The sequence below is a fragment of the Pogona vitticeps genome, chromosome 2 (assembly GCF_051106095.1).
Source record: "Pogona vitticeps strain Pit_001003342236 chromosome 2, PviZW2.1, whole genome shotgun sequence".
Lineage (NCBI taxonomy): Eukaryota > Metazoa > Chordata > Lepidosauria > Squamata > Agamidae > Pogona > Pogona vitticeps.
The window spans coordinates 195,733,394-195,751,504 of NC_135784.1; the positions used below are offsets into that span (position 1 = coordinate 195,733,394).

Genomic DNA, 18,111 nt, shown 5'->3' on the forward strand with positions numbered 1-18,111 from the left:
ACATCATTGTGACACACACACACACAAAAGATGCCAGTGGGCCGTCACCGCTTGACGTGTATCTATTCTGACCTAAGCCTTGGTGGTTACGGCGGGGGTTACCCGTCGGTCCTTCCCTCCGGCAGAGAAATGGGGGCGTTTCACGTGTTGCGCGCCCGGAGAGAGACGGGAGGAAGCGCTTCTTGGGAGAGATGGCCGGCTCGCTCCACTTTAGGGGCCGCTGGCAGGCCCCGGCGCGGCCGCAGAGGGCACCAGGAGGCGGGTCGAGGCGAGTCAGCGGGGAGAGGAAGGGCTGGGCTGGAATGGGCTGGACTGAGGGCGTGCACACGGGTAGCCGGCGGACGCCTTTGCTGGGCGAAGCCGCCAGCCCTGCTTGGAGGCGCGGCGGCGCGTTCTCCTGCCTGCCTTCGGGCGCTTCCCGTGAACCTCTGGCGGGGCCATGGCGGGAAGCCTGCGGCAGATCGCTCTGGCCGGCGCCGCGGTGGCCGTCACCGGAGGGGTCGCTTATGCGGTGTGGAGGAGCTATTTCCCCGCCAAAGCTCCTCCGGGGCCCTGCCCGCCTCAGGAGCCTTTGCTCAGCGCCCCAGAAGGAACCGCCCTCGGCTGCACCCCGGAGCTGCAGGTGAGGGGCCGGGAGTTCCCCTGGGAGGGGGGCGGCGGCGATCCCCAAGGGGTTTAGGCCCAGTTCTCATAACCAGCGACTGAGGGGGGCAAACCTGCGTCTAGCTGCCGCCTATTGAGCCCGCATTTGAGGGGCTAGCATTGCCGAATGCTTTTTCCCTCTTAAACAATAAAATCCGTGCCTGGAGAACGTGAGCACGCGAGGCAGAAGGGGTCGCCTCCCGTGTTCTGCTTGGCCTCGCCTGTCGTCGGGTTCGCCGCTTCCTGCAGCCTCCATTCCGAACCATTTACGGACTGGCCCCCTTTATATGTGTGAAAACTTAGGTCCAGCTCAGATTTCCTTTCAGGTGTGAATAGGGGTGGGATGGAGGGGTCCCAGTAAACAACATGGACAATTCGTACACCTGGCAGTTTTCTTCGCTTTCTTTCTGCTGATAGTAGTACTGTACAGGTATTTTTCTTTTGTATGTTGTTCGGTTTGAAAGGGGGAGAGAACTAATCTGGGGGGGGCTGAGGAGCAGGGCTTGTGTGAGTTCTACTTCTCTGTCTGCTCCACTTTGCTGAGAAAAAGAGAAATAGGGGTGGTGCTGTAAAATTGGTTTGTAGGCATTGTCTTTTATTTCTTTTTAAAATGATTTTGTTTTGTTTTGTTGTTCTCGTCCCTGGTGGACTGAGAAGTGATAAGCAAGTACTTTTAATACCAATAATGTACAGTCTTAAATGTTAGATCAGCTCAGGGCATGTCTTTTTTCCTGGAAATTGTGGCAAAGTTCAGAACTTGACAACCCCCTTTCTAAAATCCAGTTTGGAAACAAGGTGTCTCTGAGTAACTGCAAATGGGATTCAGCTACATGACCGGCATGTTATGCATGCACAAATATCTGTTTTTATATCTTAAACTTGTAAACAGCCACTTGCTTTTCCTGCTTTGGCTTAAAATCTGTTCCATCTCGAGAACGCTATTTATTGGCTGAAGCAGAAAATTCAAGGTTTTGCCACAACATTCCTGTTGTTTATCTAAGGGATGCTTAACATTCTAAGACTGCTGAGTATGTTCAGTCCGCTGAAAATGTTTTTGGGTCAGGGTGCCCCCCTGAATATATTTTTTTAATTGGAAAAATGTTTCCCCATACCTCAGTGTTTTCCTGAGCATGCAGATTTCTCAGTAACTTAGATCAGTCTCCAGAAGCTAGCATTACCCATTGCCGGGATTCAGTTTTACAGGGAATGAGGTAGGTCAATTGGGTAGCGAAAAACCCACATTGTAATCCAGAAATCTTAACTTCATTTTCGTAGAGGTTCTTGATCCTTTTGTCATTATTTCCAGGTTTGCTGTGTGATACTCAGGCGTAAATCTTATGTTCTGCAGACATGGACAACAAGCATTTCAAGGTCAGGGACAGATTAGTCTAAAACCAGTAAGGTGGAATCCTATTAATGCCAGAGTGGAAACAGATTAGAGTAGAAAAACTCTTCAGGTTGGCTTTTCCGTCTTGGTGTTACCTTGCTGTCCGTCTTTGTTGGCAAAGCTGACTTTGTGGTGAGTCACTTTCAGAGTAGTTGCTTTTCTAACTTGCTCACTCCTTTTTGTCTTTGGTTGACTTGGCATCTAATGGTCTAGTTCTGTTTTAAAGAGCTGTCCCAATGAAACTGACAGGCACAAAGCGAAGCTGAGTCACTGGAGATTAATTTGATATAGTGTGACATCCCTGGATTTGAAATGATTTTTTTAAAGGATCTCAGAAGCATGTGTGTGAACCTGAGGTCCTCAAGATGTGATTGGATACCAGTAACTATCAGCCCTGGTTAGCCGATTTATTTATTTATTTAGAATATTGATATTCTTCCCTATAGCTTGTGATTTCTGGGCAGGGTACAGCAACAAAAACAATATATTACAATTGTTGCCCACCCTCGTCCAGTGAAGAGGCTCAGGGTGTCTTACATCAGCAGAAAGGCTGCAGCTTTCCTACTTCTGCCCAAAAAGGGTCCATGTTGCCTGACTATCCTGTCAGATATTTTACTGGTTTACTCCCTTCTGTCTGATGACTACTTCCTCTCCACAAGGCAAGAAGGGCAGTTTGCTCACAAGCTGTTAGCCGAGTAACTTCAACTTTTCCATCTTTGAGAATCTGGCAATTCTCTTGATTGCTTGTCTATGAGAACAAAAGTTATGGATTGGGTCCAAAGAAAGCCACATGCGCTAAATGAGGTTGCTGTTACTTAAACTTGAAGAAGTAGAAGACATTCTGCCACCTTATAGTAAAAGAAAAAAGTCAGGGGAGGTTTATTATATTTTAAAAATTATTCTCCTATTCTTTTACATACCCTGGACCTTTTTGGCTGTTATCTTGGAAACAAACTGCCTTACTTGCTCTGTGGAGAGGAACTGGTCACCAGACAGAGCAGCATATATACATAGTATACCCATACAATGAAATTCACACAGACACCCAGAGACCAGACCCACATGCACACACACAAAAAAATCCCCAAACACTCCCCACCCACTAAAAATCCCTCACTAAGAATACAAAAGATCTACACCGCAGACTAAGTAACACTGTCCAACTATTCACTACTGGAGGCCTTTAAGCTCATTATTAAGTGCAATTATAGCTCTGGGATAAAAACTATTCAGGAAACGTGTGGTCCGATTCGTAATTGTTGTATATCTTCTGCCAGATGACAACAGTTCAAAAAAAAGTTGTAAGCAGGATGGGAAGAGTCTCTCAGGATGTTGTGTGACTTCCTCAGACAGCGGGATGTGAAGATGTCATCCAGGGTTGATAGCTGGAGCCCGATGATATTCTGGGCAATTTTAATGGTTCTCTGTAGAGCTTTCCCCCCCCTGCTACAATGTATACTGCTCTCTTGCTTTAAAAGGTATGATGTGCTTGCTGGTGGCAGAGAAGCCTGTGCTATGTGTGCTAAAAATTATGGTGATTTGGGACTTGATGTTAGCACGTCTCAGCTTAAGAGTGGTAAAATCTTTCACTGACACAGAAAGCCTTCATTGCTAAGTACTAATAATTTGCTGTCAAGTTGATTCTGACTTCTGCTGATCTTCTCATGGCTTCTCAGGTATAAATTACTCAGGAGTGATTTTTCTAGTCACTACTTCTGGTGGCGCTCTGGGACTGTGCAACTTGCCGAAGGCCACACACGCAATGGGGAAAATAACCCCATCAGCCACACATGCACCCTGATGATCTCAGCTGGCCTCTTTCTCCGGAGGCACAGTAAGGATATGACATTCCAGACCTTGGCTCCACGCTCAAGCCCAGAGCAGCTATCCCAGTGCTGGCGATACACATCATGAACAAAAGAGGACGTTATTGCTTCTCATATGTGTCAGTCATTTCAGCAGTTTTGGGCATCTAACCCACAAGGCACAAAAATATGTACACTCCCCTAAACTTGGATAACATTTGCACATACAGAGTGGTAAGGTATTGTTAGAAGGCATTATCTGTGCTTTCTCTGGTGTGCAGTTTCTGTTGCAAAGCATCCCCCCTTTGTTATTAACTTGAAGATCAGTTAACAGAAATGAATGATTAAACATGATATCATTTGTCAGAAAAAGATGTTGGAAAAACAAGCACAATTTTTTTAGATCACTAAAATCTCAAAAATAGACAAGTCGTCTATTAGGCTGAGCATTGCTTAATTTGTGAGTGTGTGTGTGAGAGAGAGAGAGGATAAAAGTCCAGAAATCATTCTGGCCAGACATTAAGGCTGAGGGTATGAGACTTGTTTAAATGAAGCTCATGCTAACAGATCCTCCGACCATTGTTTTGTTTTTATATAAACCACATGGAATAGTACTGTGCAGTAATGGAGTGGTATATAGGTTCTTTGGTATATAATTAAAAAGTGGGTGGCAAATGCTTATCCATCCAAGCCTGGAGTTTAATACTGTTATTCTGCTTCAACATAAGCATAATTTAAGATAACATGAATATCCAGAAACACTGTGCTCTGAGTTAGTATGTAAGGGACACTTCATCTTGTTATGTAAGCATTGATTAGTAGTTTGGAGGGGGGAGCTTAAATCTGAAACCGTGGCATGTAGCAGTCAGAGAAGGATTGGTCGATGCTCATCTTATTTATTTATTTATTTATTTATTTATTTATTTATTTATTTATTTATTTATTTATTTATATCCCGCGTATCTGGTCTTGCGACCATTCTAGGCGGCTTACAAACACATAATACAACAATAAATATAAAAAGAATTCGTACATTAAATAGACAATTCTTCAAGATGGGGAAGAAAAAATGAAAAATAAACTACAAAAGAAAAAGAGAAAGGAAAGAATCCCAGTCAGTGTTTTCCAGAATCTTACTTTGGATTAAGACTGAGGGGAAGAGAAGCCATAAAAATACTCTTATACCAGAGAAATAGCTATGTTGCACCGAAAGTCCTTAGGTGCTATAAAGATCAGTGGACTAACAGTTTAGTCTTTTAAGATGTCTCATGTTGGTTGAAATCTTATTTCTTAGTGTGGTATGTTGCAACTCGAGGAGGTGCATTGAACCAGTGGAACATAGCAGAGGAGCTGACTCACCAAATCTCCACTCATTCAGTGGACCTATTCTAGTTGTGACTTGCTGCACTACATAGTAGGCGTCCTTCAGTCTCAAGAGACTATGGTAAGGATGCCTACTATGTAGTGCAGCACGTCACAGCTAGAATAGTTCCACCAAATGAGTGGCTTGCTTCACTAAGCAACAGGATTCCAGCTGTTAGAAGACATGGCTCTAAGACAGAGAGACAGTGGTGGTTGGTAGATTCAAATTGTGGCATTTCACACCTACTGATGATTTAAGACCCCCTTTTGGTAGACATTTCTTTTGAAGCTTTTTTCTGTTAATAGCAACAATTCTTAGTGCCTATATGAACCCCCACCCCGCATAGAAACAATATAGCGTAATAAGTTGAGAATCACTGACTTCCTCTTCGAGGTTTGTTCTGTAAGGGTGGATAAACATGAAATACGAAGTCTGAGATACCTATTCATTTATTTCATTTTATCCTAACTCTTCTCCAAGAAGTTCAAAGTATGATAGGCATTTGTTCCACCCCCATATTTCATGCTAACCTCCATCCTGTCCCTTCATGGAGTAACAGTTTACTTTGAGGAAAATAGAAGTGGAGGTTCTTCAACATCTGTTGAGAAGCCTTTCCTGAATCCCCTAAAGAAAAGCCAGTCTGCATACAGCATTCCCTGTACCCAAAGTCTTTTCTATCAAAATGTCAATCACAGCTGGGAGAACCTTCGTGTCCTCCACCCCACCCCTGATGGTTTGGTCTACAGCTCACATGATCCCCATGTCAATGAATGATTCTGGGCATTGGAGCTCATAGTAGCTATAGCACCGCCCATGCTTGTTTAGTTGATTAACTCACAGGAGCAGGAACCTCTTGCCTTTTTTCTTAAGCTGCAGAGTGATGCGTGTCTCTTTGTGCCACTGTGTAAATACAGAACAAAGCATCCAGGTACATTGTGGGATAATTTGTGCGGATACTAATTTAGTATAGCTTAGTGTGATATGGAGATAATAAGGTAAGATTTTTTCAGAGAAGCAGTCATGTTATTCTGCTCGAGCCTGAATAGAAGCAGACAACAGCAACACTTGTGGCACCTTTAAGACTGACGGATTTGTTTCAGTGTAGGCTTTCATTTGTTATAGTCCACCTCTTTAGACGAAAATAAATGTAGTCCATCAAAGTTCACTCTGAAATATATTTGTTAATCTCAAAGGTGCCAGAAATCCTTTTAAAGGATGTGAGCATCTTGAGTTGCCATTTATGGGCTCTAGTAATTGCTCTGACAGTTACCAGTGTGTGACACAAGCCCTCTTGCAGCAGTCTGGTAACATAACAGTTTCCAGGAAAAGATTTCCACATTGGCTTGTCTGCTGAGGGAGCCCTGAGCATCTTCCATAGACCTCTTGCATGCTGCAGAGAATGATGGGTCATGGATGAAAGAGGGAATCCCACTCACAGAGAGGAGACTGCAATGTTTACTGAGCCTTACTGTCATCCTGCCTCAGCCTGTTGTTCGAGAACAGCCTCCCTTTGGTGCTCACCTAATAGCTTGAAATGCATGCCCCATCATCCCTAACAAGTGGGTGTGCTGCCAGGAATTGTGGTCTAAAATGTCTGGAGCATTACACATTAAGGGACTCTGCTCTGTGATATCTTCCAGGTTTTATTTGCAAATTTCAGGGGATAATTTAATGATCATGAGTAGAGATGGACAGGTGGCGATAACGAGGGTCTAACCCCATGGGGCCAGATGGTCCACTCACAATTCCTCGACTGCCATGAGCTCCGGGATCCTTCCTATCACTCCGGAGCTTGCGATCTGTGAGCTACTCTTCAACCTGGCAAAGAGGCTTATTGTCCCACCTCCTCCCAGGAGTGGCGAGCCGATCACGATCTCCAGAGTGATAGGAAGGATCCTGCAGCTCGTGGCAGTGGCAGAATTGTGAGTGGACCTTCCGGTCCCATGGGGCTGGACCCTCGTATCGCCACCTGTGCAGAGGTATTCGTATACCCCAATCTCTAATCATAAGCAAGCTTTCAGTAATGCACATCTGCCATTAACTGGAAACCCTTCAAAGTTTTCAAATAACTTGAGAGTTGCAGTTCAAGTATCTGTGTCAAGTTGCAGTCATGGCTCAGTCTGCAAGTTTACTTGGAATTAAGCCCCATTAAATTCTGTAGGGCTTGCTCCTAATATATGCTCTTTTTTTACCTTTTAAAATACAGCACACATACTCTCAGCATTTTGATATTGTATTCAGATGACAGTTTTATTGTCAAGACTTAATTGCCAGCATTTACTGGTTCATTAGAAACCAAGAAGATTTTAGCTGACGTTTACTTAACAGTCAAAAGTACGCAGAATCAATGGCAACATAATACAGAATCAGAAGCCTATGGTATCCTTAAGCAACCACATATTTATTGTGGAAGGACCCTGGACATCTAACTGCACTGTTAGCACAAGTGCAGTTACTCATCCTGTCATGTCCTTTTTGCCAACACAGGAGGCTGGCAAAAATCGTACATAATTTTGTACCAAATTGATCTAAGTTGGCTGTGATAAAAAGTTTGGAGCAGATACTCATCTCTGATATTTTACCTATAGGGAAATCAAGTAAACACTGAAGGAGATTTTCAGTGATTTTACTTCCCCAAGAACAGCGGTTCGAGTCCTACAACACTCTATTGCTTTGTTAAATTTTTGGTTCTTGTGAGCATAACAAAAATTTGGAACATGGTTTGGCATATTGTCCATGTTTATATATTTGCTCGGCTATAAAAGAAATTCTTTTTTAGCCCTACCTGGAAATCCCTGGTATTACCCGGTGGTTTCCCATCCAAGTATTAACCAAGCTGCTTAGCTTCCAAAATCAAATGGGATTACTGTAGTTTGCTCATGGTGGTATTATGTTGCATGCAGGCTTGTGTTTCTGGCCTTGTAGGTGAACTCATTATTGCCCTGCTTTGTACCTTTTAGGATAAGCCATCCAGCAAACAAATCTTGGTTCTGGGCCTGGACGGGGCTGGAAAGACGAGTGTTCTCCACTCCCTAGCAACTAACCAAGTAAAGCGTAGCACGGCTCCCACAGAGGGCATCAACGCTGTTTGTATCAACACCGAAGAGACAAAGATGGAATTCCTAGAAAGTAAGCATAGGTATCTAATGAGAAACTACTGTTTTTTGTTTTTTACAAAGACCACTGTTATAATTTTAGCTTAAGAAGGCACCACTGTCTTCCCTCCCCACCCCTGAGGTCTAGGTATGAGCAGTCATCCCTGTGGCAGCAGTTAAGACATTGTGAGTCTTAAGGAACTTAGGACAAGCATGATCCCTGTTCACCTGCAGACACCACTGAATGTTAAGTTTGATAACGCCGTAGGACAAGGTGTACAGAGGACATACAGTATGTCTTGTCTAAAAGCTGATTACTACAGTACTTCCAGGAGACTTCCCAGAATACAAACCTTGAAAACAACATAGTTGCTTTCCATCCACTTTGTATTAAAGCCAGTTGTGGCTTTTTTCTGGTTGCCATTGGAGGTGCTGCATCCTATGGACTTAGGAAGGCCAGTGCAGTGTTCCCACTCCCCACATATCCCTTTCAAATGTTTTACAGACATTTGGAGAGAATTCAAAATTATTGCCCTGGATATGGACTGCTGCATAATAGAAACATTAATTTCAGGAAAGAGGGAATAAGTCTAAATTTCATACCACCAGGATGCTCATCAGATATAGGTGATAACTGATCAAGCCATGGTTAAGCACTTTGAAGGCTCACTGATTTTAGTAGGAGTGTACTGAGATTATACTTAAACCCACAAGATTTATTAATTAGACTTGGAATTACCCTGAGAATGCTGATACACATTGAAGGTGCAAGATACAGTATACATTTTCATAGGGCATAGGCATCCTTCAGTCTCGAGAGACTATGGTAATGTGCTCTGTATGGAGGACTTGGAACAGCGTCTAGTGTTTCAACGCTGTACGTGAAGCAATCCTTGCTTGAAAGGTTTATCATGTCCAACTTCAGGCTCAATTGATACATAAAATAGTGAGAAAAAAGTGAGAGCTGGACCATAAAGAAGGCTGACCGCCGAGGAATTGATACCGGAGGAGACTCTTGAGAGTCCCCTGGATTGCAAGGAGATCAAACCAAACCATTCTGAATTAAATCAACCCTGAGTGCTCACTGGAAGGACAGATCCTGAAGCTGAGGCTCCAATACTTTGGCCATCTCATGAGAAAAGAAGACTCCCTAGAAAAGACCCTGATGTTGGGAAAGTGTGAAGGCAAGAGGAGAAGGGGACGACAGAGGACGAGATGGTTGGACAGTGTCATTGAAGTGACCAACATGAATTTGACACAACTACGGGAGGCACTGGAAGACAGGAGGGCCTGGCGTGCTCTGGTCCATGGGATCACGAAGAGTTGGACACAACAACTAAACAACAACAACAAATAAAATAGTGGCTCATCATACACTTCCAAGAACCCACATTTGTAGATACATTTTAGTTGTTGCAGCTGCTAAATAATTAAATGTTTCTGTTGAGTTCTGAACAACTTGTGTTCTGAACAAAAAATGTTTGCAAGCCACATGCCTTTTTTTTAAACAGGCTGAGCCATTCTAGATATCTGCATAGCACTTTTGGAGAGTCATGGAGACAGTTAAGAAAAAGAGTACATGAAATGCAAGTTGTGGGTATCTGTGTTTGCATCAAACCCTTTATTGCCTACTCTCAGGTTCAGTAGCTCTCCAAAAGATGAACTGCTGGATAGCTCAGTGGTTTAGGTCTCTGGCTGCAGAGCCAGAGGTTGGGAGTTTGATTCCCAGTAGTTAAACAAAAAAATGATTAAAAATAAATTTAAAAGGTGGTCCATCAAGGCCCTGAACCTATAGATGAAAGCCAACACTTCAGAGGGGGTTTAGAAATGTACAAACAGGACAGCTGGTGTGATATGATCTGATCTTTTCGCTCATACTGTCTTGAAAGGCAGATCTCTGTAGAGCATGTTACAGTAGTCTACAGCAGACATTCCAGATACTGTACATGGAAAGTGCAGAGTGCTTTCTTGATGCCGTGCATATATTGTGAGTCAGAGAGTTAGCTGTCTGAGATGTTGACTGTCAGTTTCAGATCCATTCAAAGACAACAGAGTACTTAGGGGTACTCTTTGATGAGAGGCCACAGATGAGCGGTGCTAATGCACAGTAGAGGACTTGTTTTGCAATAGGTCTGACACCTTGTCTTCTTTTGCCGTTGACTTGCAGTTGGAGGCAGCGAGCCTCTAAGGGACTACTGGAAGATGTACCTGCCGAGAGTCCTGCTGCTCATCTATGTCGTGGATTCAGCGGATCATGAACGCTTGCCCATTGCAAAGCAGCTTCTTCACCAGCTGGTCCAGAGTAACTCAACTTTGCCTGTTATGGTTCTGGCCAATAAACAGGTAAATGTGAACTCTGAAACATGGAATAGAATTCATATTTCTGGCTTATGGAATGAGAGAGAGAGAGAGAGAGAGCATCAATGGAGAACACATCTAGATTCCCAAAGGGACCATTAATGTAGATAATAACAACGAGGGCCTTGTTCTAGTGTCTTAATGGTGAAGCGCTCTTTAGAATGCCATAGTGCCATCAATGGCAGGATGGTGTCCCTGGTGGAGTAGGGTCCCCAGGGGTCTGGTGACAAGGGTGGGGCTGGTGGGCACAGCCATGCTTTCACCCTCTACATGGTGGTCAAGCATGTGAGGCAGAACCATAATAGTCTTGTTGCAAACATAATTGTAGATGATGAGGTACTTTTTTCATCATTGGTGTAGGATGGGCTTTACCACCTCATGTGAAGGAAGAAGGCACTCTTTTCTTAGAACATGCTTTCAAAACCTGCTAAGAACCAGTTCCATAAAATAATGAAGAGGTGCAAGCCCATTACATTTTGTAAACACCCATTGGCTTATTTTTTAATGGATGCCCTATTACACTCTGGAACATCTTTTTAATTGAACATATCAAACAGTTCTTTTTTAATGGGTTCATCGTACATTGTGACCTGCAGTGCTAAACCCAATTAATCCTTTTTGAAAGCCTTTCTGTTGATTAATTGAACTTACTTGTGATCCTCCAAGCAGAGGGCTTGCTGCCTGTTCCTTATTTGTGGAACTGGTTCAATTTTCATTTTAAAATGTTGCGTTCCACTGAAAGGAAAGAAGTTATCATACCTGCAAGCTGGGTATGTGGCAAATATGAGGTATCTAATGAAGTACTGTTAGTCAAATGCTGTTGATGAACAGCATTGCCCTCCTAATTTTGGAGCACAAGCTTCTAGGTAGCCAAGAATCCTGTCCTGTCACAGAACACAGAGGGTTCTAACTGCATCCAAGTGAACATGAATAGAATAGAACAGAACAGAACAGAGTAGAATAGAATCATGAAGTTGGAAGAGGCTTATAAGGCTATTGAGTTCAACCCTCTGCTCAATGCAGGAATACAAATCAAAGGATATCTGCCAGGTGGTCATCTAAATTTCTCTTGAATGCCTCCAGTGTTGGAGTGCTCACCACCTCTCAAGGTAACTGGTTCCATTGCCTGTACAAAGGAGAGGGGATAAGCAACACTGGTGCATGAAAGAACTTCCAGAACAAGGTTAATGCCTATGGCCCATGTTTGTACATTTACTTAGCTATAACAGCTGAGTATGGCTAAGGTCTTCCTCCATTTTCAGTTCAGCCAGGTGAGGTGGGTTACAATGCCACTGGATCAGCTGGTGAGACTTTGGAGGCTGGAAAAGGGTATAGAGGTGGATTAGGTTTTAGCATCAAACCTCTTCTATTTTGCTTTTTTCTGGACAGGATCTTGAACACGCATACTGTATCACAGACATTCACGATGCATTGGCGTTATCTGACCTTGGAGACAAGAGAAAGATGTTCTTGATCGGTACACATGTGGCAAAAGAGGGCCTGGAGATCTCTTCGAGCTTGAAGGACACACGGGAATTGATTTCACAACTGGTGTCAGAAACTCTATGATAGGAATTGCACCACGAAGGGGCAGAGAGTATTTTTGTATTGCTAGCTATAAATCCTGGTACTTCACATTTTGATCCGACTGTGGTGGTGATTAATCATAGGTGTGGCATTGCAAGGAAGGTGATTCTGAAAGCTTGAAGAACCTTTTTTTGGGGGGGGTGTTCTTTTTTAAAATGTATTTATGCTTATTTGAAAATTAGCCTTTCCTTTAAAATAGGGAAGGCAATGGGGATAATTGGACCTCCCCCCAGATTAAGGAGAAAAACACACTCTTGCTGCTTGGGTAGATAACACTGCTGACTTTAGCTGTGTGGTGGTTCATACTGTTGGACAACCAGATCCATGAAGAACAGTGTATGCATTTGCAACAGAGAGTCATTGTTGCTGTAACTATAGCTTGAAGAATCAAAGAAGAATTGGTTCTTTACTTTGTGGTTTATGAATTCCTCAGAAACTTCATGGATGTCATCTTTTAGATACATTTATTTAAATCTGAAGCACATTTCTGGCTCCATAACTGTTTCCATTGAAGTTTGCGTATTTATTAATACAGTGGTGCCTTGCTAGACAGCTACCCTGCAAGACAGTTTTTTCGCTAGACATTGACTTTTTGCGATCGCTATAGCAATTTGCAAAACAGTGATTCCTATGGGGGAATTTTGCTGGACAATGTTTGGTCCCTGCTTCACAAACCGATTTTCGCTAGACGACGATTTTGACAGCTCCCTTCGCGCTTGCAAAACGGGTGTTTTCGGGACACAAGCTTCGCAAGACTGCTATTTAAACAGCTGATCGGTGGTTCGCAAAGTGGCTTTCCTATGGCCAATCTTTGCTAGACAATGACGATTCTTCCCCACTGGAACGCATTAAACAGATTTCAATGCATTCCAATGGGGAAATGCTTTTAGCTAGACAATGATTTCGCTAAACAGCTATTTCAGTGGAACGGATTATCATCGTCTAGCGAGGCACCAATGTAAATACATTTAATTTATTAATGTGCAGAGAAAGAGTACAGACCTGCAGAAAGCTGCTGGGCCTGGCTAGACATTTCTGTCCCCCCAAGACTGAAAAGTGAAGAGGTGGTTTACAGTCGCCAAAAAGTGAACAAGTTACCATAAGTCCCTCCTGCCCGAATGACCTATACGCTAAAAAAGTAATGTCTCCTGGATTTCTAACTACCCAGTAAACAGGGCTTAATATTTCAAATAACTTCAGGGAATAACGACATTCAGCTATCTGCAGGGAATCCTACTTTGGTCATTCATTTTTTGTTCAAGGTTGGGATGGAATCTGCAACCAGTTCATGGTTTATCACGGAGGAAAAAACAGTAATCTGAACAAGGCCAGTTGCTGCTTAGGTTTCTCAGTACAGTATCATCCCAGTGGGGAAATTTAAACTGAGGAATTGGCAAAGACTGGCTCTTCTCGTAGCCTGAAGAGTTACACTCGCTGCTGTGTAGCCAGCTGTCAGGCGAAAGGGCAGGAGAGGGTGCTGAGAAGCAACACACCTTTTGCCTTCGCCCTGAAGCATCCTTGCTTGGTCACTGAAGGTTCAGAGGAAGATCTCCAAGAAGGACGTTGACTCCTTTGTTGGGGTTGTTAAAAAAGAAACAGGAAGGGGCATTTTGGGGGCAGGGGATAACTACAAAAGTATTGTACAGTAGTTGCAAAGCACTCTGCTCTCTTCTGGTGATTGCTCCAAAGAGAGGAAGAGGAAGGATGGCCAACCCAGACTTTCATTTCTTTATATTTCAGAATGTTTTGAGCATGAGAAGTAATGCAATCTGTTTTTAAATAAAAGCTGAGTGGAGAGCTCCAAATTAAAAAGAGTGAAGCGATTCATCTATTACTCCTCCTCTTCCTACAGAATCAGTGCCCATCATTTGTTCTTTTTTAAACAGGTAGTGGGTGTCATAGAAAATGCTGGGTACGGATTATTTCATATTTTCTAGCTGATACTGAGATGTTGACTGTAAAGGCTAGAAGGGTTGCCGTCCTTCCCTTTCTATAAATAGTATTTTAATTCCCAGTCTCTCATTTCCTGTAGCCCAAAGTCTGGATGTTCACAATAGGAAACCTTTTCATAGAACTACTTTTTCAATTTCCAGATTTCACAAGTAATCTGTTGTGAATGTTTCCCAAGGAGAACTTTTTGTTTGTTACAGAAGAAGGGAGTCTTCAGTTTAGGGGGAAAAGCAAGCTGCCCTTACCACCAGGACAGAGAAATATAGGTTTGGTGCAGTTCAAACATTACCATAGGTCAAGGCATTCACAAAGCACAACCCCCTTATAGAATTTTGCACGGGACAATAGCTACATTTAAAGGGCCATTAGAGCAGAACTTCATGTAATGAGGCAAAAGTATTACTTTAGATGTGAGTTGTCACCAACCCACATTTGTGGTGATGTGCTTTTAGGAAATCCTCACATTATTCACATTTTCCCCTCTTCCGCCCCTTTCTTCTGCTGCTTTATTCACAGATATTGCAAAAAAACTGAAAATGGTAGATATAGCAGAATGGTGAGAATTGTATATGAAAGGCATTGTGAGCCAACATGGTGCTTGGGTTAGAGTGTTACACACCAGGAGGTGTGGGGTCAAATCCCCACTCAGTCATAAAATCCACTAGGTGAACATTTATTTGTCACACGTTCTTAGCTTGACCTACCTCATTGGGTTATTTTGAGGGTAAAGTGGAAAGGAGATGCATATATACCACAGCTCAGTGGTTTAGGCATTTGGCTGCAGAGCCAGAGGTTGGAAGTTCAATTCCCCACTGGGCCTCCTTGAGAGGGACTGGACTTGATGATCCATAGGGTCCCTTCCAACTCTGCAGTTCTAAGGTAGTGGTTATAATTTTAAGCTACATGAAGGAAGGACACTGTGTAAATGTAACAAATAAACACTCTACTTCCTCATTTGGAATCATCCCCTCATACAGATTCCACCTTACAGATGATCAATAGTGATACATGATGGAAGGCCTTAGTCTGCAGCTCTCACCCCTCAGAGTGACAGCTTCCCTTAAAGATCTGAAACTGTGCAAAATATCTCAGGGGTGTAAGCTGCTGCACCATTTAGACAAAATTCATTTCAGACTCCTTTCTTAACCACTTTTTCTGCTGTTAAATTGTACAGAGAGTGACAAAGTAACAAGAAATCAAAGTGATATTTCTTTGTATGTTGGAGAAAAACTGTATAACGTTTTCGTAAAAGTAGAAAATGTACATGTTTTCTGGGAATGCTTTCCCCCATTTTTATGCTGAAGCAGTTTGTTTCTATAAAGCCACAATACTTTTATTCTGTTTTGTTGTCTTGAGTTTCATTTACATTACCATGAGATCCCTTGGTTTCCCACTGAAGGAGAGGAAGAATATTTTCAAGTGGTAGTGGACACACATAAATTACCTTTTTTCCCCCTTTGCTTTCCTGCATATGTTTAATATCTCAATCAAAAGGAGAAACCCACCCTCTGAATAGAACAAATATTAGAGAGGAGAAGGGAAAACTGGCCAAGGACCATATTACTCCCGCACAGTTGTTGTAGAACGGGTCTTTGAACTGAATCATGGGTGTAAACAGCTAAGTGGCAGATGAGGAATCAAGGGCTGGAGTTAGAAAATTGAATTTCTGGAGTTTGCTTTGTGAAACTCTGAGGAGGTATCCGGGTATTGCATGAACCTGGTGAATCTATAGCTTTGATCTAGACATTAAATTTAGTCAACACTTATACACACAACCCTTATTTAAACATATATGAAATGTCTAAAACAAATACAGTGGCCCATTTATAGAAAGCAAAACTTGCTCCTGGCAGCAAGATGAAATCCAGATGAGAAGGCTGGATTCACATGGAATGGGTTGGGCATGTGGCTCCATGGCACCTTCGTTTTTGATGGTGCCACCATTTGGAAATGGATTTTTAAATGCCGCTACATAATTCCAATATCATTCTTCCTTGTACCCACAGGAGAGTTACCAGGGACAGAGAGGGCCCCTGCACTATTGCACAGAAAGAAGAATTCAAATATGGCTGACCCCAGTTGTTCCAAAGCAGTGGTCCATCTGCCACTAGCGAGATGCAGAAATAGGTCAAGGGGATTGCAAAGTTTTCATAACAATTACCTACAATAACAGTGCACTTCCCCCGTTTGCCGTGTCCTCCTGCAAGTGAAATAAGACAGTGATTATCCATTCTGCTCATTGAATTATTATTTTTCTTTGTGATTGTTCCCAAAAATATTGCTCTGATTTTTAAAGTCTCTGAAGTTTACTGTTAAGATAAATATGACAGACTGATTGTATATGTTCCTTCTCAGAAGAAATCGGCTTCTTGATGCTCTCATCACAGGATTCTCTGGAACTGCAAATTCTTCTGCCAAAAAAGAAGGATCCTTCTGCAAAATCTCAAACCAAGAGTGAATAATACTTAAAAAAAAACACCTTCGAGTCTTCAATTCTAGCAGGATGCACCTTCAGGCTTAGGATGGCAAGATCTGGTTGGGATAATTTGGGGGTTATTCTTTTTCTCCCCATATGCTTTCAAGCTCGGTAGTGCTCAGCTTCGGGAAGGGTCCCGCTGAAATCAAACACTTGCCTGTTCAATATTTGAGCAGTGCCGTAAAGGTATCACTCATCCCTGTTTTTTCATTCCCCATTCTAGGCAGCCCTTAAAGGTACAGGAGCGTTCTTGGTCTCAACTTTGGGCTGCAGTGCAACAGTAATTGCTCCAACAACTTGTATAGAAGGGTTTAAGGCAGTGCTATGTGACTACGCCATGATTTCCAAACAATGCATTAAGACTGAAGAACAACATGGCATGGCAAAGAATCTCAGTCTTTGTCCATTCTTTTATATTTCATGTCTAGCTTACCGTTGTAGTATCAGAATTATGCTTTGGAACATGTGGACCAGGAGACTAGTGGTTTACAGTGGGCACCCTAAAAAGGACAGGGTGCCCACTGAACAACATCTGATGTTGCTGGCCCAGAACACCATCCCCTCTGTGGCTATCAATTTTTTTTCTTGGAAATATCAAGTCCTGCTAATTTTAAGGAGACTTCCCTGTAAGTATATTCCTCATGCAAGGTAACTCCAACTAACTTTCATGGTACCTATCAGAATAAACTTCACAGCACATTGCTTTTATTATAATTCCCCAGGAAAACTGCTGTATTCTACAGTGGCAGCTTGGAGAAAAATTCTTCTGATTTCAAGTAAGTCTAGACATTTATTTTGATGTATATCCAGCCTTATGAATATACTATTACACATTCACTGAGGATGATGGTCATAGGAAAATGAGCAGATTAAAGTCACTTTTCATGCACTTTGCCTATGCAGAATTTTCATGGGCCCCTTTAATGAGCTCTCAAGCCCATTCTCTGGAGCCTACTATGGTATGAAATACAGTTCCCTTTCCGATGGTGAAGGGAAAAGGGGAAAAAGTGAAGGAGCAAACTAGTGAACCACTTTAATAGTGTTGTTGCTTTCTGGTGATGAAAGGTTAGTGTTGCCCATGCTGGCTGCAGCTTCTAGGAGTTGATCGAACCACATCAGCAGATCAAGGTTTGGGGAAAAACTGGTTTAAGTTGTCTGATTTCTGTTCTTGAAAGCCCATCACATCTGCCTGTTTGCTAGGTCACGAAGCTGACTCTGAACACCATACAGGGGCTGCTGTTGCTTCTCCCCTTCATGGTCCCCACAGTAGCCATTGATAACTGAGAGGCTGAATGGGCAGCGATTCTCACATGGAGCTGGATCTACTGAGGAAGAGGGACGCCAAGTGCTACTTCTCTTACCCCCTGATGTCAACATGAGTCCTTAATTGCGAGCTTTTAAGAGGGTTGAAATTGTTCCCTCTATGTGGGCTGTCCATGAGTGTCTGG

The 18,111-nt window shown here is 42.9% G+C and overlaps 1 protein-coding gene across 2 annotated transcripts; it reads left to right on the forward strand.

Annotated features, from left to right (window-relative positions):
* The first annotated feature begins 315 nt into the window (after positions 1-315).
* ARL9 (ARF like GTPase 9) lies at positions 316-15,528 on the forward strand. Of its 2 annotated transcripts, XM_020814924.3 has the most exons (4): positions 316-622; positions 8,158-8,326; positions 10,460-10,635; positions 12,040-15,528. In XM_020814924.3, exons 1-4 carry the CDS (start codon positions 440-442, stop codon positions 12,217-12,219), a joined length of 708 nt encoding a protein of 235 aa, XP_020670583.1. In that variant the 5' UTR covers positions 316-439; the 3' UTR covers positions 12,220-15,528. The 2 variants fall into 2 exon arrangements, with proteins under 2 accessions (XP_020670583.1, XP_072847955.1); XM_072991854.2 differs by lacking the exon at positions 316-622 and having other exon boundaries at positions 8,213-8,336.
* The last annotated feature ends 2,583 nt before the right edge of the window (positions 15,529-18,111 follow it).

Excerpts from the sequence above, each read along its gene's own strand:
- ARL9 (XM_020814924.3), top strand. The coding sequence starts at position 440 with ATGGCGGGAAGCCTGCGGCAGATCGCTCTGGCCGGCGCCGCGGTGGCC. Across the intron at positions 623-8,157 it reads GCTGCACCCCGGAGCTGCAG|GATAAGCCATCCAGCAAACA; the intron begins GTGAGGGGCCGG and ends TGTACCTTTTAG. Across the intron at positions 8,327-10,459 it reads AAAGATGGAATTCCTAGAAA|TTGGAGGCAGCGAGCCTCTA; the intron begins GTAAGCATAGGT and ends GTTGACTTGCAG.